At 32.4% G+C, this 26,279-nt stretch overlaps 1 protein-coding gene across 1 annotated transcript in view; it reads left to right on the forward strand.

The window, feature by feature from the left end:
- The first annotated feature begins 10,172 nt into the window (after nucleotides 1-10,172).
- The window catches only part of LOC131180112 (uncharacterized), a 36,867-nt gene continuing 20,760 nt past the window's right edge, over nucleotides 10,173-26,279 (forward strand). The window contains exons 1-8 of the mRNA XM_058147730.1: nucleotides 10,173-10,365; nucleotides 12,065-12,251; nucleotides 12,350-12,410; nucleotides 12,775-12,845; nucleotides 18,550-18,614; nucleotides 18,876-18,953; nucleotides 21,665-21,799; nucleotides 21,905-22,084. Of these exons, the coding sequence (XP_058003713.1) occupies nucleotides 12,143-12,251; nucleotides 12,350-12,410; nucleotides 12,775-12,845; nucleotides 18,550-18,614; nucleotides 18,876-18,953; nucleotides 21,665-21,799; nucleotides 21,905-22,084 (699 nt within the window). The 5' untranslated portion in view covers nucleotides 10,173-10,365; nucleotides 12,065-12,142. The remainder of the gene's footprint in view (nucleotides 10,366-12,064; nucleotides 12,252-12,349; nucleotides 12,411-12,774; nucleotides 12,846-18,549; nucleotides 18,615-18,875; nucleotides 18,954-21,664; nucleotides 21,800-21,904; nucleotides 22,085-26,279) is intronic.

Consider the following 26,279-nt stretch of genomic DNA (forward strand, 5'->3'; position numbering starts at 1 on the left):
GGGCTCGGTTGGGAAGCATCCCGAGTACCAATTGAGCTAGTCTAAAGGGTACTCGGGATGCTTCCCAACCGAGCCCAAGTCTGGCTCTGTTTAATGAACTCGGGAGGCGAAGAAAATCCTTTGGCAAGGATGATATCCGTGTACGCTGTACAAAGTTCACTGTGATGGGCATTCCAGCGGTCGTCACATTAAAATCTCTATTTGGTATTTGCTGGGCTTTAACTTCAGTACCTGTGCGAGGAAACAAATCTATCGTGCTAAGCATTGCTGCTTAGTGGTGCAATAAAATAAGAAGGAAATAATATAACAAGTAAAAATAATTGGAGCATATTTTCTATACTCGAGAATTTTACTAGGTTCATATGAAATTTTCTATACAATATATCTTTCGTCATTTATGTTGCTCTCTAGAATCACTTCTTTCATAAATTTACAATAATCATTTATATTATGTACAAATAAATCTAAAATTTATACTTATACTTATATTCTTATAAAAGTCACATTTGTAATATTATATTAAGTTATAATTCTTTTACTAGTCTTTTTATCACTTCCTTGCTACTTTCTAAGTTGTTTACAATCATTTCTTAATATTTAAAATTTTTAGAACTAGTTTAATTTACTTCAGATCAATTGGTACTCAGGATGCTTCCCAACCGAGTCTAAAGGCCGTCTGGTTGTGGGTTCGAATCCTGGGGGAGGCGAAAGAAAATCCCTTCGGCAAGGATGATATCTGGGTGTACGCGTGGCCAAAGTTCACGGTGCACCAGTGTGATGGGCCCCCCTGAGCGGGTCGTCACACCATCTCCCACACCTCTCTCTTCTCTCCCATCTTTCTCTCACAAACCACCATTAAAGCTCATTTGGAGCTTGATTAAACACCAAACTTAGCCTTAATTTCCCAACTCACTTAATTAAACCTTGCCCTTGCAACTTGAAAAGAAGATTGAAGAAGGAAAAGGAAGAAGAAATTGAAGAAATTAGAGCTTGAGAAATTGAAGAAAGAGGTTAGTAGTGAATTTCAATTTCTCTCTTTAAATTTATGCACATATAATTGAATTAACTTACGAATTGTGTAAAAATCAAACAAAAATGTTGGATTAAGGGACTAATGGAATTTCAGCCAACATTAGAAGGGGTAGGGTTTGATGGATTTTGAGGGAATTAAAAGTGTAGTTAAGCTTAATTTAGTGTTTAGATAGTGTTTATATACTTTAATGGCAAGAATTTAATAAAGTAGAAAAATTAGGGTTCTTGACCCTTTGGGTTTGGGAGGAAAAATTGAGAATTTGGTAAATTGGTTTACTTTGACTTAAGTGAGGTTTAAAATGGTTAAATGGTGTAATTTAGAATGTGTTGAATGGTGAGAAGTTAAGTCAAATTCGGATTGGTGAGGGGTCACTGCTGAACAGCCTGACCTAGGTTCATTTCAGGGACCAAAACTAAAATTTTACCAACTCAACTAGTGTGAGACCAATTGGGATTGAAATTAAACACATAAAGACACAATTTTCATTTAGAAACCATGCCAAGAAAATGACATTTAGATAGTGAACAATTAGGTCAAATTCGGGTAATGTGCACTGCCACTGTACAAAAATAACCAAATGAATTTGTTCATTTGGCTATAACTTGGCCTAGGCAGGTCCCAATGACCTGATTTTTATGGAATTGGAAAGGTATAACATAACACTACAACTTTCATGAAGAACACCAACCCAAATTCTGCCCATAACCAAATGAAATTGCCACCCAAATTTAGTTGTCTAAAACTGCTAGAAACTAAATGAGCCCAGAAATTCTGGATAACACCAATCTGGCCAGCTTTAGTAAAATAATCATATCTTGGCCTAAAAAACTCCAAATGGAGTGATTCAAAAAGGGAATTAAAGATAAGACAATAAGGAACAACTTTGATGAATGACACTTAGCCAAATTTCTACAGTAACCAGACAAATGGAACAATGCAAAACAGGGGATCAAAACTGAAAAATGGCAATTTCTCTTAGGATAGTTAGAAATTGAAATGGCAACCAAGTCTAACAAATTTGACACTTAAAATGTGGTATGTGAGTGTAATTGAAATTCACATACCTATTAAGCATGAGAAAGTCAATATTTTGACTTGAATAGCATCATAAATAGTAATCCCGAAATGAAAATTTCAAAAAACGTTAATTTAAGCATATTAGGGCTAGAATTCAGTAGACATGAATTATTTATTGGATTTATTATAAGTTATGATACTGAAACACTGTAAATTGTGTGTTTCAGTTGAAAAAGAGACTGGAAAGGGATCTTCAAGAAAAAATCGAAATTTGGAGTAAGCTAGTCAACAAAGCGGTTTGTGCACAACTAGTGTTTTTATTGGTTATGTTTCTTCAGATGTCTTTTGACTAAATGATTTCATTTCTTATTGTATTATGTTTATCAAATATTTAATTTATCTCAACAATTATTGAAATTTATTATAGTATGAATGAGTTTAGTTTCAGAAAATGAAATTAGTTATGATTTTATTTTGTCATGAATTGAATAAAGTTAGCTTTGGAAAAAATTTTATTGAAACATACTTGACATGGGAATGGATAAAATTTGTTTTGAATTGTGATGAGCATAAAAATTTTTGGATATTGGAATTGACATTGAATTGAATTGTGTTATGATTTATGCTCACAAAAAGGATAAAGAGATTTATGATATTATTTTATATTTCACTATAGATGCTTAACTAGGTTATTACCCGTCTCTCTCATTTATTGAGGAGACAATGGAGTTAGCTTTGTTTTGTTTTGAATGCCATGGTATGTGCACAGGCTTAGAATCTCCTCTTATTAGAGGTCAGATCTAAGTTTTTTATTGGCCATTTCGAAAGTTGCATTATTGTAGTGTATACTGCATACGATAATTCGACCTCCCCGACCATAGGGAGTTAAAATCTTGATTCGACCTCCCCGACCATAGGGAGTTAGAATCGCCCCGAAGATGGCTTTTACGGATTAGTCTTACATAGTTAGTGAGATAAAGAATGGGTTTTGAACAGTAAGAATTATGATTTCAAATGGGATTTATGCATAATTGATTTTATTGAAATTAAGATTTGTTTCCATAAATTATTGAAATTACTTTAAATATTCAGTTATGATTTGATAAATTGAAATTCTTGAGCAGAGTCATTTTAACAAATGATTTATTTTATTGGCAATGAATATTTTGATTTTTGAAATTTTGATTGAATTTCAAGATTTCCAAATTCTTTGCTAAAATTTTGGTAAGGTATTGTATATTATGTTTTAAATCATGGTTGTGCACCACTAAGTTGACCACTCAGCGATAATTTTGTATGCTGTCGCAGATGAAAGTAAAGATAGAGCAGCCGAGTGAGATTTCCGATAGCTGCGCCTTGAAGAGTCATTGGGATTAACTTCGGGTATATTAGAGGTATACCCTTGTACATTAGATTTTGATGTATGCATGTAATTATATGTATGTAAATTGGTTGAGTAGTTATACAAGAACTTTTGTAATATTATTTTGGGTATGTAATTAAAATGCAAATTATTATAATATTCAAAGTTATTTATAAGTTTTGTAATCAATGTAAATAATTAAATTTTTGTATTTTGTGAATGAGAAATTATTCTTTTTTTGAAATGAGATGCTTCAAATTGCAGTTGATTTTGAGTTGAGCTTCTTGTATGAGATTGTGAGATGAAATGGATTTGTATTGGAGTTATGGTTGAGTAAAAATATTGGAAGTGTTTTTCTTTTCAGGTTTTGAAGAACTGTTTTATCAAAATACAACCGGTACTCTGCCGAAATTTTTGTAAAAATTGCGGTAGTTTTAAATATATAAAAATTTAATTTATGACTTAATATCAATTAAAAGTTTTAATATTTGTGAAAAAAATTTACCCACCAACTTAAAAATGTATAAAAATTGTTTTAAAATCCCTTGTAGTATATTTAATGGGTTACCGATAGGTGAAGTACGGTAATTCGTTTGGTGTACTATAGGATAATGTTATGCCTTACAGAGCAATAGGGTGTGACAAAGACAATGTAAAGGACCTCAAGGAATATTTTTATAATTTTTGAAGTGCTAGAAATAATTATTTGGATTGTAGAAGAGTTAGAGACTTGAGCTGGAGTTTGGATGATTGAACTTAGATTAGGTTTCTTATAGGCCTTTGATGGGCATCATAATTATTATTGTGAGCCTGAGGCCTTATGTGTTGCTGTTGTTATATTTTCTTACAGGGGTGTTAGGTCCAGTTATAAAAGAGACTCTGCCAAAATTTTTGCAAGACCTTAGAAATTAATCTTGCTTCTTTAATTAAATTAAATTAATTAATTAATTATATTAGTAAATTGATAGAAGTCAGTGTGTTTATATAAGGATTGGTGCCAGCTAGCCTTTCTTGTCTCTAGCCAGACCAGCTGTAATCGAGTCGACTAGTCTGTGAATTAGATATTGATTATTTTTACAATTTCAATATTAATTATATATCTAGCATGTTCATATATTTTATGAATTTTTAAATTATACACATAAATAGTTAATATATTAGGAGTATTTTGATTGTTGCATATTTAATTATTATTACTTATTTGTGATTGCCACCCTGAGAATAATTTGGAGCTAGGTGTGTTATTTATATAAGGTATATATGGATATGAATTGGACAGGTAGTCACAGTTTGAGCTAGTCTTACTGAAACCTGGTCCTTATGGATATGGAAAGTCGAAGTGAGGCGCTGTCACACCTTATCCCTACCTAAGGCATGATATGATCCCGTAACATATCCAATGAATTACCAAATTTCGCCTACCGATAATTCATTAAATATATTACAAAGGATTTTAAACAATTTCCATACATTTTAAAGTATAGAGAAATGATAAATAACTGTTAAAGAGCTTTTAAATGGAGTTCATGTTATAACTATAAATTTGATTTTTTCAGAATTTCAAAAAAATTTTTTTACAAAAATTTTGGCAGAGTTCTATCTAAAAATTAAAAAAACAGTTCTTCAAAACCTGTTAAAAACACTCCCAATAGACGTCTTAACCACAACTCCAATAAATTCAACACAATCAAAGGTAGCAATTCATTAATTGAAAAATTCAAAAAAAAGCTTAAACATTTCATTAATAGAAATAACAGGTTTACATTACAAAAATTTACACTAATCAAAAATAAAATTCCAAAATTTTTATACAACTACTCAAGTCTTTTATATACATATACACAGATATATTTACATCAAAAGTAAATTTATAATGGTGTAATCTATATACACGGTAACGGCTCCAAAATAATATTCACTCTATGTCACAAGTAGCTTACTCTGCTACTTTATCTGCCTCTTTACCTGCGATAGCATAAACAAGCTATTGCTAAGCCAAAAACTCAGTGACGTACAACTTTAAAAAAAATTAACACATCAATATAAATCATAATTTTTTAAACTAAATCAATTTAAATGTCAACACGTATAAAATCATACTTTATTTTGAAGCCAGAGAATCACTTAATAAAAACGAATTTTTATTCCAATAATCATAAGAACAACAATTTCTGAAAGTCACACAATTTAGATAATGACACGATTATCTAATTCGTCCCAATAACCAAAGGCTAATGGGGAATTCAAAGGTTAGCTAGCACAAATATATGAGTACTCATTTAATTCTTCCTCAACTGACACACGCCTCAACACTTCAGCTAGAGAGAGAATATAAATCCAATTCGTCCCACTAGGCAAACTAGTGAGAGATTCCAAATACATAGTCATGTCAACTGTGGTTTCAAACCATTTTAAAAATTTTCCATTCATCAAATGCATTTGTCATTCACAACCATATTTCGTTCAAACAATTACCCAAAAATGGGCTAGCAATACATAATTTTTCAATCAAGATAATCAATGTAATAAAAATCATAAACCATTTCCACAACTCATTCAATACAAAATTAAAATTGAAAAATAAAAAGAAAATAGTTGTTGTGCACAAACCTCTTTAATTAGTCTTGATTTAATCCAACTTTTTCTCCTTTATTGGATGGCTACTTTCCAACTGAAACACATAATTAAAGTGTTTCAATACCTATCCAAATCATTTTTAATAATTAATCGAACAATTAAATTTTGCATACTTAATTTACTTATAAAGTCTCATAAGGTTGGGTTCTTTGTATTTGATGTTATTGTGGTCACTATTTATATTACTATTCACACCAATTTTTGACTATTTCATAAATAATAGGTATACAATTTTTAATTTCATGCTAATACCATATTTTGGATTACAAACTTATTGGCATTGGTTGCCAATTACAATTCAAGTCTTCCTAGGAGAAATTTCAAAATTTTAGTTTTTGTCACCAATGTTTATTAATCCATTGGACTAATCTACAATGAAAATTTAGCTAAATTTTCTTCACCAAAGTTGTTCCTTAATGTCTTTAATTTAATTCCGTTTTTGAATCATTCCATTTGGAGTTTTGTAGCTCATGTTATGGCATTTTTACTATAACTAGCTAGATTAGTCCATGTCCAAAATTTTTGGACAAATTGTAGTTCTGGTAGTTTTGATGAACTAACTTTGGTTAACAATTTGATTAGGTTATGATCAGAATTTAGATTTTTGTTCTTTATAAAAGTTATTCTACTATGTCTAAGCTTTCCATGGGTTCAAGAATCAGGTCATTTTGACCTCTCTACACAAAGTTATGACCATTTGAACATGTACTACTCATTTAGTCAATTCTGTTCAGAATCAGGACATCAATTCCGGATTCAAGCTAATTTTAGGTCAATTTGGGGTCAGTTTTTGGGCAAGGTTTCTTCATAAAAAAATGAGGCATTATGACCCTAGTTTTATCTCCAATTGGCTTCACACCAATTGGAGCAATACAACTCTACATATGGCCATTTAAACTTTCTGGACTAATTGGTCCAGAATTCAGCAACTCAACATTCACAACTTATCTCAATTCCTTTTATCAATTCACAATTATAAACACACTAAATGACCATAATTAAGATCACAACATCAATTGGTCAACAATTCTAAAAAATCTCCAATTTCTTCTAAAACTTTAACCACCATAAACCCTAATTCTCCAATATCACAATTCATGCAATTCACTCCATCAATCATACATACAAGTTTCTTTGAGCTCAATTTCATGTTCAATTTAAATTGAACACATCAAAACCCTTAAATCTCATGGCTGGCCAAAAATTAAATTTAGGGTTTATGCAAAATTTCTTTCATTTCTTCATTAATTTCCATTTATTCAACTTAATTTCAACCAATTATATAAAAAGAAAAGCTTGGAATCACTTACCTCTGATGGAGCCTTTCCTCACTCTTCTAATCTTCACTATCTTTAGTTTCTTTTACTCCTAATCTTTTTCTCAAGCTTAGTTATCAAGTTTTTAGTAAGGTAACTATAGATTTTATGAGGTAACACTAGGGATTAGAAAGCTTGGTTTGGCCATTAATGGAGGATTTTTGGAGAGGAATTGAGAGAGAGAGGGACGGCTACATGAAAAAGAACAAGCTAAATTATTTCTTTTTAATTTTTTTTTGTCTCTATTTATGTATAATTATCCTCACATCTATGTAATTTAAAATTATAAATTTGATTATGTGATGCTTAGGTAATGCTTATGTCATAAAGCACTTTAAAAATTAAAAATTTTCTTTTCTTTTTCTCTTCTTTCACTATTCCTCTTCACTTTTAATTTATTTTTTAATATTTTAATTTTACACATTTTAATGGACATCTAGGTTAAAAGTCACCTCTAAGGGTGAATTGATCAAAATGCCACTTATCGGGTCTGATCGATTTTTCTAATAGCATTAGGTTACTTCCTGAACTCTAATTCAATTATTTGAACTTGTTCTCTATTCTTTTCTATGGTTTTCTAGTTTCCAATAGTTTCGCAATTATCCCTAGGCCTGGGGTGTCATAGGGTCCCACACGAAATTAGGGTAGTAACTGAGCTCGCAGTCACTTCCTGGTTCGATCATCCATTACTGGGATTTCGACTCATTTAATCGATTATGCTTTGTTTCCTTTGTTTCCATTTCACTTTCATGTGATTTTTATTAATTTTTATTTATGGATTTTTTAGATGACATAGATATAATTTTAGACACCCTGACTGTCCGGACAGACACTAGTCACCGGAATAATAGAATGTATTGACTATTTTGTATGGGGGTATTACAGGCGCGGCTTTGAGTTGATCTCGCTAGCTCCTGCACTTAGATTTAAGCAAAAGTTCGGTTTAAGTTGAGCTCACTAGCAAGATTTGGATTGAGAGAGTTGTACAGAAGATCAACTCCCATATTTATATTTTGATGTGATACACTGGGTGCATTAGTAACAATAAATTAGTTTCTCGTGTGAACATTGGGTGAATTATTTGTTATATGTGTTGGATGTGTATTTCATGATACGATTGTACTAGTTGTAGGTAGTTATAAAAATTACATGTATAATAAATATGTAAACTCTCTAAGTTGAATGCTTATTCCTGTTCAAATATTTTTCCCAGCTTGCAAGAGGAGCAAGTTCATTTTCGAGTCTAAATTGCATTTTCTCTACAGGTTGTAGTGCTTCTTAGTTAGTAGTTTTTATAGTTTTTATTTATTTATCTATTTATTTAACTATTAAAACTCCATTGTGGCACAAATTTATTTATGTATTATATTAATTAATGGAGATTAAGTGATTTGTGTATGATGGGTATCAGCGTTGAGTTGGATTTCCCTAATTTTAGTTTTTTTGATAGTTATCAGGTTGCTTTAGCCCAAATAAATTTATAATATTTTATTTTATTTTGTTTGCATGTTGGATCTTGATTTTGGTCTTGGTTATGGGTTTGGAAATAGTGACAATATATATATGTGTATAAAATAAACTGAAATTACATTTATATTAAATATATTATCTTATATTTTGTATTGGATTTCAAATTTTAATAATTATATAGTTTAAAATATAATTATTAAGTTAAGCATTATCTAATATAAATGATTGAATTTATAATTAGGAAAAGATAAATTAAAATGATTTTTTTTTAAAAATTAATTTTTTTAATTATTTCATATGTCAAATAATGGTACATACAAGTATCAAATTTTATTTAATAGTTTTATAGTCTTTAGCTTATATATATTAAAAAAATAAAATTCGGGAACTTTTGAAATATTTAATAAAAATATAATTTTTATGCATATTCTTTTTTAAAATTAAAATTTTTATTCATATTAATTATATCTTATATGTACTATTACTAAATAAATTATTAATTTATTATATATATAAATTGAAATTACATTTTTATAACTAAATTTATAAAAAAAAATTAAAATGAAATTTTAAATATTTTAATATTTATAAATTTTATATTTTTAAATAAAATTATTATTTTTAATTATGCTATATGTCAATTGTAGATGAATACCAAGTATCGATTTTTGTTAACCATTTTTGAGTGTTTAGCTCTCATATGAATATGTTACACTAGATTAGATTTCTGTTTCCCTCTCTTCCTTATTAAAATTTGAGTTTAACATCAAGCCATCCAAGCATTATTATCATTCACTGTCTAATCCATTTATAAGTCTCTCTCCCTTTCTTTTTAACCTTGAGATAAATTTCTTTGTGTTCACTTATCCTATAAAAATTAAATTGTTTATATATTAAATTTAAATAATAATAATAATACTTTATTTAATTAAAAGAATATATGCGCATGCGTGAGTAACTAAGTTAATTATAATTACATTTACATATTTAAATCATATAATATCTTATATTTATGTTATATAAATTTTTTTTAATTAAATATAATAACACTTAAATTATATTATATTATATCAATGAATAAGTTAATATATTTGATAATATAAAATTAATAAATTGTAATCAATTATAATTATAATTATAATTAAATAAAATTTAAATTGTGATTGCAAAAATCTGTAGTTTTGAATTTAAATTATGTTGGTATAATAAATTTTATATTCTCGTGTGTGTCTTCCAAAAAAAAAAAAATTAACTCAATCAAAAGTTAAAACTACATTGGGGGTTTTAAAAAAAGAGTCAAAACTACGTAGTTTTGAATTGAAAAAAAAGTTACCCATAAAACTTCCCTCATTCCTCAGGTTCTCAATTTCTGCTCCAAAAGCTCTTCGGCCGTTTCTCTTGGCCATTTCTGTTGGGAGGAGAACTTCACCTCGTTTCCTTTTCTTCGGTTCCATCGGTCTCAACACAGAATCATTCTGAGCAGATTTCCAGTAACTCATTCGTTGCAGACTTATTTTCTGCTCACTAAGGTCACTTTATCCTGTTACTGGCTTTTTTTTTTCATGCATTTTGCACATTACTGGGACTGAACAATTGAAGCGAAGGAATATATGGTTAGAAATTTTTATTTGTAGTGAGGAATTGGAAAAAAAAATCTTGTATTATTAAACATTTAAAGCCAAAGGAATATGGGGTTAGAAAATCTTGGATTACTTCTAATTCTTATATGTACTGTAATACATGGATTAATTTTGATTTGGAGGATTACAAGTGATCCAGAGATGAGTGGGCCTAATTTTAAAGTAATTACTATGCGGTGCAATCATTGTCAATTACCCCAAAAAATTAGTTACAGATATAATCTGAAATTAATGGGGTTTTTGTTGAACTAAGAGCTATTTAAAAAGCATAGAAGATGTGGTCGTTTTATGGAGCTATAATTGCTGAGTTTATAGCTACCCTCTTGTTTTTATACATCACCGTTTTTGACTGTGATTGGTTATAAGAGCCAAACTGACCCTGCCAAGAACGCTGATGCATTTGGTGGTGTTGGGATTCTTGCTATTGCTTGGGCCTTTACTGGCATGATCTTCGTTCTTGTTTACTGCACTGCTGGTATATCAAGTAATTATATTCTTTTCCTAAAATGCAACTGTACTAGTTACTTGATGAAGACATTTGCTATGCTTAACCCCATGAAATTAGCTTACTTAGGAAAAATTAATCTTTTTTTCAGTGAATTTTCTGGGTTGGACCTTTCATTGGTGCTGCAGTTGATGCATTTTACCACCAGCATATCTCTTGGGTCATTCAGGAGCACTTCCAACATATAATTCAGGGGAAAAAAGTCCTCTGTGCTCGTGTAACTAAGAGCTATTTAAAACACCATATAAATTAATCTGAATTTGTGTCTTTGATGGAACTATTTAGTTTTATTTGATTTATGGTGTTGTAATATGTTTTTTCTTCTTTTTAATTTAGTTGTAATGTGTTGTAAACTGATTTTTTTCCCTGTTATTTTTTTAAAATTTTTTTTATGACTAAGGAATCTTATAATGATGTGATTGGAAGATAGGTACTGTAAAAGTCAAGCTCGAACTTGAACTCATGCTTGTTTAAATGAGCTTATTGAGCCTGAGCTAATAAACGAGCTGAACTCGAGTTTGGCTTGTTAATATTATAGACGAACTTAAAATGAGCTGAGCTCTAATCGACCTTGAATTTAATAAATTTTAAATGAGCCGAGTTCGAGTTTTAGAAACTACCAACGAGCTGAGCCTAAGCTAGTCAAAGCTCGGTTTGTTTGAATCCCTAAAGATGCCTGCTGTCTTTTTCTTTTGATAATCTGAAATTCTATGGTTTTCAATATCTTCCATACAAATTCTTTTTTTTTTTTTTTTTTTTTTTTAAATTGGAGTACCAGATGCGTATGTAGCTAGCATAGTCATTCAATCAGGTTTTGAAGTTCAGATGTTTGATAAAGTGCTAACTAGAAAATGGATTAATAAATTGCTCTTACTATGACTGCTGCTATTAGTACCTTAGGTTTATTAATTTTGGCTTACCCATTTTGGATTCCCAGGAACAAGAATGAAGAAACAAGAGAAAAACCTTTTCATTTTAATTCTTGCCTTTTGGCCTAAAATAGATTGTACTGGAGGAAGTGGATTTACATGTTATATATTTGGTTTACCCTTGTTGAGTTGAGCTTTTCTTTTTCTGCTCCAGGTTGGCCATTCAATTAAAGAGATAAGAAATTGCTGAATAAAGAGAAAAAAGACTTTGTATCACGCAATTGCTTGGTAGATGAGCTGGCTAGTGGTTGTCCTGTCACTAATTGTACTCTGGATTGCATCCTTATGCAAAATTATCCATACATCGAGGTTACCTTCCAGGACTTTTCTTTTGAGCAATGGTGAATATTTTTCATAGCATTCTTATATTACATTTTTTTGAATTTGCATTGTATAACAATCAGTTGAAATTTCGTTTCTTTTTTATCATTTGAATTAGGTGGAGCTTTTTGCAAGAAAAATGTCCTGCTGGTTGTTGCTCACCCTGATGATGAATCCATGTAAGCCTTTTTTAATCTTTGATTATGCTGTTGCAGTTGTCTTCGTTTTCACTTGTGCTTGTTGCTGGTTTTCTTTTGGATTGCATGTTATCACCGTTTAATTTGTTGTTAATGCTTTGTGCTATTGATTGATAGATAGATTTTCATGTATCATCCTTGTGGCCGCTGTCATTAATGTTGGGTGCTTGATGATTTTTTTTTTGGCTGATGACAATCAAGCCCAAGACCAACTCCAACCCCACTCTGAGGGCCTTTGTCCTGGATTAAGAGAATCTTTCAATTAATGTATATATTTTATTAGCTGTCTAAAGTAGAATATATATATAGACACGTTATATTGTAACCTTATGTTACTTTTCTACAGGTTCTTTTCTCCAACAATTAGCTATCTGATTTCGAGAGGGCATAATCTTCACATTCTATGCTTGTCGATTGGTAATTCCTTTCTACTGATGTGTGATATAGGCTCAGTACAGTTCAGCATTGTGAAATATGCTTGTTTGTGTATTTCATATAATCTACAGTTTAATTGAGTTGCCAATCTTATCAGTCAAGCATCCTTCAATCTGTTTTGATTTTAAGTGGATCATGTACAACACTCTTGAAATCAAACAAGTCTCGCTAATCTGGGCAAGTTGATTTTGTGAATGAAGATGTCATCTATGTAGGAATTATTAGGATCTTAGGCTGCTATCTGTATTGGATAAGCTGGTTGTATTAGTAGGTGGAGGAGATTACTGTATGTATTTGGCTTGCAAAGCATGCTGTTGATGCAATATCAGTTGCAATCTATGTAATGCTTGTAGTTTCTTCTCTGTGAAACGTAAATCTGCTAGCTAATCTATGTAGTGCTTGATCATGTGAAGATTTTAGAAGTGCATTCTATAATATCTATAGAAAGAGATGTAGAAAGAGATGATTCTCATTGATTTCAATTAATCTGTACATGGGTATTTATATACAATTGATTCCTATAATTGTGTTATACTAATTAGGAAGAAATCCTAAATAAGAAATCCTAAATAGGAATACGAATCTGAGAATATACACGAAATAATATAATGATTGACTTTCTATAACACTCCCCTCAAGTTGGAGCATAGATGTTAATCATGCCCAACTTGTTACAAATGTAGTCAATCCTAGCTCCATTCGTAGCTTTTGTGAAAATATCTCTAAGCGCTCTCGCTTTGATATGTCTGTTGAGATGATCTGTTGTTGAATCTTTTCACGAACAAAGTGACAATCAATCTCAATATGTTTGGTCCGCTCATGAAATACCGATTAGAAGCAATATGGAGAGCGACTTGATTATCACACCACAATTTCGCGAGTTGGGGTCTTAAAACTGTCTCATCTAGTAATTGAAATATCCACATTACCTCACATACCGATTGTGCCATGGCTCTGTATTCGGATTCAGACTAGATCGAGAAACTACACTCGCTTCTTGCTTTTCCAAGACACCAAATTTCCTCCAACAAAAAGCGCAATATCCGATGGTTGACCTCCTATCAACCTTAGATCCAGCCAGTCGGCATCGAAAAACATTCAACATTCAAATGCCCATGATTACCATATAACAAACCTCTTCCTGAGCTCCTTGGATAGCACAAGATTTGTCCCAAGGCTTCCCAATGAGCAACGGTTGGGAAGACATAAACCGACTTACCACACTAACGGCATAAGCAATGTCGGGACGAGTGATGATAAGGTAGTTCAATTTTCCTACCAATCTCTGTATCTCTGGATCTTCAAACAACTCACTATCCCACCTATGATTTGTAAATTTGGAGTCATTGGTGCACTACAAGGCTTAGCACCTAATTTTCTGTCTCTGTCAATAGATCGATGACATATTTTCTTTGAGACAAGAAAATACCCTTCTTACTTCTCATAACTTCAATACCCAAAAAATACTTTAATAATCCCAAGTCTTTGGTCTGAAACTGGGTTTGGAGGAAGGTTTTAAGAGATGAAATACCTGCAGAGTCACTTCCAGTGATGATAATGTCATCCACATAGACTACCGTGAGAATTAGACCCGACCTCAGTTGCTTATAAAATCTTGAGTGATCACACTTACTCTTTTGCATACCAAATTCTGTCTTTGTTTCTTTGAATCTCCCAAACCAGGCCCTAGGACTTTGTTTCAAGCCATAAAGAGACTTCCGAAGCCTACAAACTTTACCCAACTCCCCCTGAGCAACAAACCCAGGTGGTTACTCCATATACACCTCCTCCTGAAGATCACCATGAAGGAAAGCATTCTTGATATCCAATTGGTGCAGGGGCCAATCATATGTAGCTGCTAAAGAGATAAACAAGCGAACAAAAGTAAGTTTAGCTACAGGAGAAAAAGTGTCAGAGTAATCAACCCCATATGTCTGAGCATATCCTTTTGCTACAAGGCGTGCTTTTAACCTAGCCACAGAACCATCAGGATTTACCTTTACTGTAAATACCCATTTGCAACCAATAGCTTTCTTACCAGTGGGCAAAGGCAACAGTTCCCATGTACCATTAGCATCTAAAGCCTCCATTTCTTCTTTCATAGCGGACACGGCCCGGGATGAGACAAAGGCCTCACCAACGGTATTAGGGATAGGAACAGAGTCTAAAGAAGTAACAAAACACCGAGAACAAGAAGACAATTGATTATAAGAAACAAAAGAAGAGATAGGGTAAGTACATGAACGTTTACCTTTACGAAGAGCAATGGGTAAATCTAGATCAGAATCATGATCGGTGATGAGGTACAGGATCTCCCAACGAAGTAGCTAGTGGAGGATCTGAGTCAGTAATCTCCAATCTCCTGGAATAAACATGAACAACGGGAGGCCGAGTAGGTCTAGAGACAGAAGAAACAGGCTGTGAGAGAGGACTAGACATTGATTGGGCAGTATATTAAGATATCATCCTCCTCCCCCTGACTCTCATACACAGATGATTGAGAAAAAAATGGAGTGGACTCAAAAAATGTGACATCTGCAGAAACAAGATAACGATTAAGAGTAGGAGAGAAACAGCGGTACCCTTTTTGAATCCGGGAGTACCCAAGGAAGACACATTTGAGAGACTTTGGATCCAATTTAGTAACCTGCGGACGAACATCACGTACAAAACAAGTACAACCAAAAATACGGGGTTCAACAGGAAACAAAGATTTTGTAGGGAACAAAGCGGTATAAGGAATATCTCCATTAAGGACAGAAGACGGCATACGATTGATCAAAAAACATGCCGTAAGCGCATCCGCCCAAAAGTGTTTAGGAACTTTCATCCAAAAGAAGAGCACGAGTTACCTCAAGAAGATGCCGATTTTTCTTTCGCCACGCCATTTTGGGATGGGGTATCCACAGAAGATCGATGAAGAATGCCATTTTGTGTCATGTAAGACGAAATTGTCTGAAAAATATTCTTTAGCATTGTCACTTCTTAATATGCGCCGAAATATTAAATTGAGTTTTGATTTCATTACAAAAGGCACAAAAGATAGAAAACAACTCGAGCGATTCTTCATTAAATATAACCAAGTAACACGAGTAATCATCAACAAAATTAACAAAATAACGAAATCCAGATTTAGAACTAACAGAACAAGGACCCCAAACATCATAAGGAACTAACTCAAAAGGGGATGAAGCCTGTTTATTGACTCTAGACTCAGATGGCAAACGATGATGTTTTGCAAACCGACACGACTCACATTCTAGTGCTTGATAAAAGTCGAGGACACAACTTCTTCATGGTAGACAAAGAAGGATGACCCAATCTACAATGAGCTTCAAGAGGTGTTACGATCGAGCAAACAAGCGATCGCGGTACATGATTTTCGAGAATGTAGAGACCACGACTCACGTCCTCTACCAATAATCAGCCGTCGTAAGATCACAAACAAACACCGATCGGAAAAAGGAAATAGAACAATTTAAGTGCAGTAAGTTTACTAATGCAGTAGATTAAAAGAGAAATTTGGTAGACACAAAGCAGATGACAAAGAAATTGTGAAGTCGGATTCGCGATTCAGAACCCATGACACAAGAAGTAGAACCATCACTAAAGTAATGAGAGGAAGTGGGATTAGACTAGCGGATAGAAGACTAGAATTACTGTCATGTGATCTGTTGCACGTAATCAATAACCCATTTGGATGAGGAAGACACAAGGCATGTAGTGGATTTACTCGACTCGTGATCGCGATGATAGGGAACGGTAGGCTTTAGAGATGCACGATCTTTGGGAAAAGCGTGCAAAATCTTCTGAGATACCAAAGCAGTTTTCTCGGAGGAAGATACCGTAGAATCCTCTGCTGCCATATTTGCCATCTGTGATCGCGATTTTTCCTCTGAAGTCATGGACAATTATATTTTGTATGGCTGTGCTCATGACAATAATAACAAATGACTCCTCTTGAGTCTGATTAGAACTAGCCTCTCCATTCTGATTATACATTTGCTGTAATTCCTCCTCTACTTCCTCTTCTATTACCACTGTTGTCCATTTGGATTACTGCTAATAAGAGCACTCTTGGCAGTGTGAAGATTGGGTACTCTGCATCTGAAGGACCCGTGTGAATGTTTCATGCAAAGAGGAAATCTCGAGCTGGAAAGAATCGAGATTTAGCGATCTCATACTCAAGGAAGGCACGCAAGAAAACTCATATGACCGATTGCTCCGTTGGGCTCTTTGAACTTTCACATCGAACTAAAAGGCAACAATACATTAAGTTCCTCATATACCCGCTTAAAATCCATAAAATAAGCCGTGAGAGACTTATTCTCTTTCTCGACGGTAGAATGCCTTACAAACTTCATAAATACGGAGATATTCCCTTTACGAATCTGAGAAAATCTAAGTAATCCATCAATTCTTTAACAAATTCACGGTGATTAATTAAACTAATTACCTCACCGTGAATCGAGTTCAAGCCGCAAAAACAACCGAGCGTCCTCCCTTAGCCAAGTTTGTTGTGTATCATCGATGAGTGGATCTTTAGTAAGGTGATCATCCTTATCAATGCTACGCAAATAGACCCTATGATCTTACTCCACTCCTGTAATTTGAACCATTAAGTTTGTGTTCCGTGATCTTAGTCATCATCGGAATCACATCAGAAATAACATTCTTATTGTCTGCCATTTGTTGAGACAAAGAAACTAACCAAAACGCTAATCCAAAGTCTTGTGACAACAAAATAATCCAAAATCACAAATCAAGTAAATACGAAATAGGATCGAGAGCCAAACCTCGAAGTCCTTTAATGGTGTCTTGGATCGAACAAAGACACAGTGGTGGAATGAGGGGATTGAGGCGACGCGGCAATGTTGATCGGAATCGAAGCGTAGGTCGGCGCCAAGGTCTCTCATGAGCTGGGTGGTGAGAACAAATAGTCACCCTAGATGGCCTGCTCTGATACCATGTAGAAAGAGATGTAGAAAGAGATGATTCTCATTGATTTCAATTAATCTGTACATGGGTATTTATATACAATTGATTCCTATAATTGTGTTATACTAATTAGGAAGAAATCCTAAATAAGAAATCCTAAATAGGAATACAGAATACAGAATATACACAGAAATAATATAATGATTGACTTTCCATAACAATATCTTTGAATATGGTTTCATTTTTTTTTCAAGAGTGCCATGTGGCTTATGCTCCACAATGTCTACAACACAACTCAAATCAGCATCAACACTAGTGTCGTTGGGTTTAGTTATGTGGATCTTTTTCTTTCTTTTTATACAGTTAATAGCTTCATTTTTGGAGAGGTGTGGAGGTTTTACATTATTTTTAACTAATTTTACCCTATTCATCCTTGGTCTAGCTCTTCGTTATTCACTCACGCAACTTGGATATAATCTTTCTTTCCTGTGCCAGTTGTGCATATGCTGATCTATGCTGGATGTGGCCAAACTATTTCAAGCATCTCTCACTAAATTTATTATCTTCAATGGGTGCCATCTCTTCCTGGCTAGAAATGCACAAATGCACTCATTCATTATTTAATTCTTTATTATATTTCCACATATGTAGCTTATCATTCCCATCTCTGCACTTATCTTGCATTGCGATTTTTTCTTTTCTTTTTTTGTTATTTAATTCAGGTTTTTTCATTTAATTTGTTATGCAGGTAATGCAGATGGTATGGGAAATGCTAGAAAACATGAACTCTATAAAGCTTGTGCTGTTCTCAAGGTGATTAAAAATGTGGAACAAAAAAATTTTTGATTTGAGTTCAGCAGACTATAATCTGGAATCTGAATTATCGTTATGATTATATGTCAAATCTGACATCCAATGTTATATCAAACGCGTGAAGGATTGGATTTCAAAGTTTAGGTTTGTTTCATTGTAAAACTATAAGAAAAGTAGTAAAAGAAGTGTAAACTGCAATTTTGAAAGCTGTTTATGTACACCACCTTTTTCATCACGTAACCCTTGATTTTGCATACACAGGTTCCAGTTCAACAAGTGAATGTTTTGGACCATCCAGAGTTACAGGTTCAACTTAAGCTAGTCTCTTGGAAAATGCATTCATTTTAATTGTAAGACCTAATGATGCGTGTGCACGCACACACACATGCAACTTTGCCCATGTCTGCAATTTCAACCAGTCTTTCTAATTTTGTAAACTTTATCATGATATGATAATTTTTTTTCTTTAACAATTTTGGCGAGCTTGAAAAAATTGAAAAACGAGAAAGAGGGTTTGGTTTAATTTAAGGATTTTGAATTGCTCAAGGTTTGTTCAGCAGCTTTGAGGCCAATATTGTGCTTTTCTGTTCCGGTAGGGGCATGGAGATAGAGTATTTTTTGTTTTTTAACAGGGAGGTTGAGGGCATGGGAAATGAAAAAATTTAAGGGAAAAAATTATATTAAAAAAATATTTTATTCGTCATCAATAAAATATATGTACTCAATGGCGGATTTTTTTTTTTTTGTTTGGGGGGGGGGGGGTGGGTGTGTGGGGTTGGCATGGCCCCCCTAACCCAAAAAATTTCTTTAAGGATCTATTTATATGAATTAATGTTGACTTCCTAAATGGATTGATGTTGCCCCCTAGCCTAGGCTAAATTTTTTCTTTTTTAATTTTCAAGAACAATTACTCTTCAAAAATCTAATTTTGGCCTATTTTATAGTTCAAATTCATAATTAAATAAACATTTCAGCCTATCAAAATAACCATCCCATCCAAATTAATAGTTTCATTCTACGTTTTCATTTTCATTCTATTCTACAATTAAAATTGATAATTTCATTTTATAGGATATTTATTAAATTTTGATATTTAGTATAGGCAGATGGAATTTTTGTGAAAATTTTTTATTAATTTTTAACTACTTTTGTGTTATTTTTTTAATTGTATGTATGTGCAAAATGTGAATTTGTAAAACTTTTCATAAAATTTTAAAGTTTCACTTATGTAATTATGTGTATGTTTAAATTGTGAACTAATAAAATTTTGAGTTACTAAAATTAGGAAATTAATATCATGAGCAAAAAAAAAAAAAAAAGTTATTGATGTGTTTTACGAAAAGGGATTCTCAAAATAATCCTTGGCACTTGTCACTCCAAGCCGCAGGCTGGTCCTTTCTTAATAACTTGAAGATGGGCTCACATGTGGTGGTGAGCTTTGCTATGAATCGGCTGATATACTACAACTTGCCTAAGAAGCCTCTAACTTCTTTCTTAGTTTTAGGAGCTGGCATTTCTGGATTCCCTACCTTCTTTTTTTTTGTTCAAAATTCCTTTCTTTCTATTATTGCAAAGAAGAATTTTCAGGAAGTAAATTCCTTGTGACGGACTTATGAATACTTAATCTAACTAGCTCTTGATATGATAAGGAAATACCTATTTTAACTCTAATTGAGAGTGACTACTTAATTTTTAGAAGAACAAAATTATAAGATTTTCGCCGCGCCCCCCCCCCCCCTCTCCCCAAAAAAAAAAACAATGTCAATTTTTGGCTTTGCTACTATATGTATTGTTTCCAATGTTGTCCAGTTGACTAAAATTGCGACCAATTTCTTGATTTAGCATAACATGCCAAATAAGAAGGATTGGTAAAAAAAATTGTAAATGTGTGCAAGAGTTTGATTGTTTTGGTCATTAGATTTTAATTGTAACATCATCACACGCCATCTTTTGTTTGACATGATTGTTGGAATTCCTTAATTAGTGTATTAGCCGTAAATTAGAATGTGTTAAAATCCCTTAATTAGTGCATTAGCTGTAAATTAGAATGTAAATTAGTGATATTAGGGATATTTGTATTTATTAGCTTTTATTTTTTTTTTCTATTAAGGCTATAGCCTTTGTGTATAAATTTGAATCATTGTAACACTGTGAAAAGCATCAAGAAATTCTTCAATTCTCTCTAATCTCAACATGGTATCAGAGCCTTAGCCATTTTATCTGGCAATTGTTTTTTGTAGAGAGAAAACAATGAGAAATAGTTAGGGTTTGTGTAGGTAAGCCTGAAAGTGGGTCTGTTGAGGGAGGTAGTTGTCACCGCCCCTTTAGGAAGGAAGAAAACCTCATCGCCGGTCCTCGCCTGGATTCTCGCTGCCATCCGGTGAGGTGCATGATCCCATGTGTCGACAGAAGGTTTCCACCTTGTGTACATGCGCCGGGGAGTGAGCCTATTCTTGGTCAGTTTTTCTGGCCGCACTTTTTTTCCGACGACATCCCTAGTCTATCGCGCCTCTGCCCCAGCCCATTTCTATCTCTTGGTTTGCAATTTTGTTTTTGGATATTTATCTTTTGCTTACTGTTTCTTTTAATCAGTTCTCTGAATTATGTCTGATGCAAAAAATTCAGTAGTTGAAGGGAAAATGACTACTACAACTGAAAATCCCTCATTAATTATTAGCCCCGCAAAGCTTGACGGGACAAATTACCTTGTATGGTCTAGATCGTGTCTCCTTTTTATTCAAGCTAGAGGGTTACAGGGTTATCTTATTGGAGATAAGTAAAAACCAGAAAAGTCTACTTCTACCTACAGTCAATGGGAGTCAAAAAATTCTCTTATCATGTCATGGCTTATCAATTCCATGCAACCACATATAACTAGTGGATATTTACTGTTTAATAGTGCAGCTACCATTTGAAGTGCAGTTTCTTAGACCTATTCTCAAGTTGGAAACGATGCACAAGTGTATGAGCTTCGAAACAAGGTTCATGGTATGAAACGGGGTGAGCTAACTATTGCTCAATATTACGCAGAATTGAGTGGTCTATGGTAGGAACTGGACTTTTACCAAGACTTTCAGGCCTCATGTTCTGAAGATGCTGTTAAATTTCAGAAGTTGATTGAGAAAGAGCGGATCTATGATTTTCTTGCTGGGTTGAATATGGAATATGGTCAAATTAGGGTCCAAGTGTTTGGGAATGATCCTTTACCTACCTTAAGACAGACATACTCTTATGTTAAGTAGGAAGAGAGCAGAAGGAGTGCCATGATTCATTCTATGTCTGTTGATAAGGCAGGGCTAGTTGCTAATTCCTCACGTGAAGAATCACATGATTCATCAGATAAGGATCAACTATATTGTGACTATTGTGGAAAAAACCGGCATACTAAGGAACACTGTTGGAAATTGCATGGACGCCCCACTAAAGGGCGTGGAGGAAAAAGGATGGGTCTTACTAGACCACAAGCTAATGTATCTTAGGCTGTGAATCTGTTTAAAGATACTACCACCACCACTAAGATGTTTTTCAATGAAGAGGTACAGACTCTAAGATGTTTGCTATCATAACTCGTCAACTTAGGTAATGCTTTTCTTGTCAATCTTAATAATTCTTTTTGGGTTATAGATTCTGGAGCAAACAAGCATATGACAAGCTCTTTAAATAAATTCATATCCTATTCTCCATGTTCAGGAAAAGAAAAAGTCCGCACTGCAGATGGATCCTTATCTAGTGTTTCTGGAATAGGTTCTGTTAAATGCACCCCTAATATAAGTTTTAGTTCTGTTTTACATGTACCTAACTTTCCTATTAACCTCTTATTTGTCAGTTCAATCACAAAAGCTCTAAATTGCAAAATTGAATTTTTCCCAACTCACTGTGTATTTCAGGAATTGTGACAGAAGAAGAGCGATTATTGGCATGGTAGGCAAGATAAATTTGTATCTCTTGAATGATTATGTTAGCCAGGCCATGTTGGGGGAATCTATGAGTGCTGAGGAACAAATTATCATGTGGCATAGGAAACTAGGACATCCTTAATTTACTAGTTAGAAAAACTTTATCCTTTTTTGTTTAAACAATGCAAAACTGAATTGTTAGTATGTGATGCTTGTGAGTTTGCTAAACTTACTAGACAATCTTATCCTGCAATAAATAATAAAGCTTCAATTCTTTTTATGACTATCCATTCTGATGTATGGGGGCCTACTCAAACTGTGTCTTTATCGGGTTACAGATGGTTTGTGACCTTTATTGATTGTTGTAGTAGGTTAACTTGGGTATATTTGAAGAAAGGGAAAAATGAAGTTTTCTCTTATTTTCAGCAGTTCCATAAAATGATTAATACACAGTTTGATGCTCATGTTAAAATATTAAGAACTGATAATGGTACAGAATATATGAATGGAGTCTTTGATTTGAAGGCATGAGATTTTACTTTATTAGACTTGTGTTAATACTAGTTCACAAGTTCACAAAATGAGAGAAAAAATAGACTTACTTGAGGTTGCTAGGTAAACATATTTACATGAATGTTCTAAAACCTTCTTTGGGGATGCTATTTTTTTTTGCATATCTTATTAGCAGGATGCCTCTTTAGACATTGGAGTTTAAGAGTCCTAGTCCTTTTGAGGTTTTTTGGGGTAAATTCATATCGTTCCTCCTCAAGGTATTTGGTTGTGTTTGCTTTGTTCATAAGCAATAGTGAAAAATTAGACCTAACCTAAGCCAGAAATGTGTTTTTGTTTATTCTAGCATTGAAAGGGATATAGGTGTTATCATCCTCCTTCACGAAAATATTTTGTGTATGGTAGTTACCTTCAAGGAATTTGAATCTTATTTCCATCCATCTCTTGGAGCATATAGGAAGAGGTGTATTTTCCTTCATCCTCATCTTCTCCCAACCTTCAATTTAGGAGGAGAGATGGGTTTAGAGCCTATAATAATGAAACTGGAGAGTCAGAGTCAGATCTCGAGAAAAGAAGAAAGGCCCGAGAAGAAAGGCAGAAAGAAGAAAGAAATAAATAGAAACAAGACAAATATAGCCATCCAAGAGGAATCTAAATCTGCGGATTCAATTCTGGACATCTTGAGGTATGTGATGAGTCTCCTTTGGCTCTTGAGTCTAATTTTGATTCTCGGTATGTTCTTCTTTTTTAAATAATGATCTTGATATTCCTATTGCTCTCAGAAAGGTGTTAGGACTTACTAAACATCCCATTTCTAATTTCATCTCCTATAATTCTCTATCTCCATCCTCTAAGCCTTTCTCTTTATCTGTTTCCTCTGTCTCTATTTGGAGGGAGAATAAAACTGGCTGAGCTGAATGGAGCGGAGAGAATGAAAACGATGGAAAAAAGAATGGGATGATGCTGAGAGAGATTGGAGGGAAAAGTTGAGTAAGAAGTGTAAGTGTGAGAGGTAGCAGAGCAAGAGAAGAGGAAGGGAGCATTGAAAGAAGATAGAGAGGTTTGAAGAGGAGAAACATTAATAATTGTCAATAAGGTAACATCCATGAGAGAAGCTTATGCTGAAGACCTTTGAATGATTAATGTGTGCAAAAATCTTTATGAATCTTGAAGATCTTGAGTGTGATGAATTTGTTGAAATGTTTTTGATTGAAAAGTGATGTTTAAATGATGACTTGGAAGAAGTGGAAAACTAGAAGGAGAGGAAGGAATTGAGAAAAAGAAAATTTGTTTTGGAGTTTGAAAGAAACCTTGGGGCATGTTGATGAGGCAAATAGTCAGCTTTCAGTTTGATGATGATCAATGTCAGATCTGAATGCGATTTGATTTTGTGATCATGGCCATGTCTTGAGGATGTTACCTGGCAATCATATATCACTTAAAGGGGTGTTTAAAATATTGTTTGAAATAAAAAAAAATATAGGGAAAAAGAAAGTTTTTTTATGAGAGTTTAAAAAATTAAAAGAAAGAATTGGGAATAAAATCTTGAAGATTAAAGAAGAATCAAGATAAAGAGAAATGAAAAGGGAATCTGAATTTCTCAAAAAAAGAATGTCTATTGAAAAAAGAATCAAAGAGTGAATGGAAAATCAAGCGAAATCTGAAGTTGAGAAATGAGGCAAATAGAGTTTTTTAATCATTGGTTGCAAAATGGGTTATTTTTTTATAGGATTTTTAGAGGTATATGAAAGCTATTGGTCACTAGGACATAGAGTTCATGATATATATGTCTGATGAGCGAGTGAATATATTTCCAGATGATCTTTTCTGCTCTTTTCTACATAAATTCATAAATACTTCATCACTAAAATCTATTGATTCGACTTTTCTTATTGATTAGGAATCATTGATTATAGCTGATAGATTCTGATGATAGTCTCTTTGATGATCTGATGATATAAGATAGTCATGATTATGATACTTGATATAAAGTAGATAGTTTATAGCTAGGCAAGATAAGTGAAGTATTGATAGATGTTAAAATGGTTCAAAGGCTCATTTGATGGCAATAGTTATGGTTCAAGAAGTATGTGAATTGTTGATGAATTGTTATTTGTTTTTTGTTTGTGAAATTTTGTTTTTGTGTTGTTGATTGATAAGCTTAGATAGTTCAGTTATATAGATAAATTGATGAGAATCTTAAGCACATAGAAATTGTAAGAGATTTAATTAAGAAAAAAATTGAAAATTGTATGTAATTGTTGTGAGTCTGTTTTGATTTGTTAGTTAAGTTGTTTTGTCACTAGTTGAAAAGTTTTAAGTAAGTGCAGTTTGGTTACTTTAAATAGTGTGTGGAATGCATAATTAGTGAATAAAGAGTTTATTATTTGTTAATTTATTGCAATTAATTAAAATTGTAAAATTAATTAAATATATTTATTAGTGCATTAGCTTATTAGTTAGTTATTAATTTTAATTAGTTTTATTTTTATTTTATTTTTTTTATTATTTTTATTTTATTTTGTTTGTAAAATGTTAAAATTTGAATCATGAATCTTAATGTAAATTTCATGATAAATTTATAATCTTTCTTTCTTCAAAATTTTTTAAGATTTTTTTTTTATTTTCTTTTTGGATGATGGCTAAATTTTTTTGGGATGTTTTTTAAAGAGAAGATGATGTTAATAGTTGATGGTATTCAAGAATTGATATTGATAAGATATTTCTATTTTTTATTAGGTTTAGTTTTTAATTTATATTTATTTAATTTTTTTTAGGTATATTTTTAAAGTTATAATTTTTAGTATTATTTTTATATTTAAATTTTTTTTTTAATAATAAATTTTTATTATATTTTTTGAATATTTTTTATATTTTTAATATTTTGTTTTTTTTATTTTTTTTATTTTTTTTTATTTGTTTTTTTTTCAGTTATGATTGTTGTTTTTGTGTGTGTTTTTCATTTATAATTATTTTAATTGATATGTTTTATATAAATAGATTTTTTTGTATTGTTTATATATTTATATTTTTAAGTTTATTACTTTTATTTTTTCTTTTTATGATTTTTTCAGTTTCATTTTTTTTTATTTCTTATTAATTTTTTTATTCTTTTATATGTCTTTGACCTTTAATTTTTATATTTTAAGTTATGTTTTTTTTATCAATGTTTATTTTTATTATGTTGTTTGTTAACTTGTTTATTTTTTTTTGTTCTTTGTTGTATGTGTTGTTGAATTTTATGTGTGTTTTTCTGTCA

This window comes from Hevea brasiliensis, chromosome 5, assembly GCF_030052815.1.
Source record: "Hevea brasiliensis isolate MT/VB/25A 57/8 chromosome 5, ASM3005281v1, whole genome shotgun sequence".
NCBI classification, from domain to species: domain Eukaryota; kingdom Viridiplantae; phylum Streptophyta; class Magnoliopsida; order Malpighiales; family Euphorbiaceae; genus Hevea; species Hevea brasiliensis.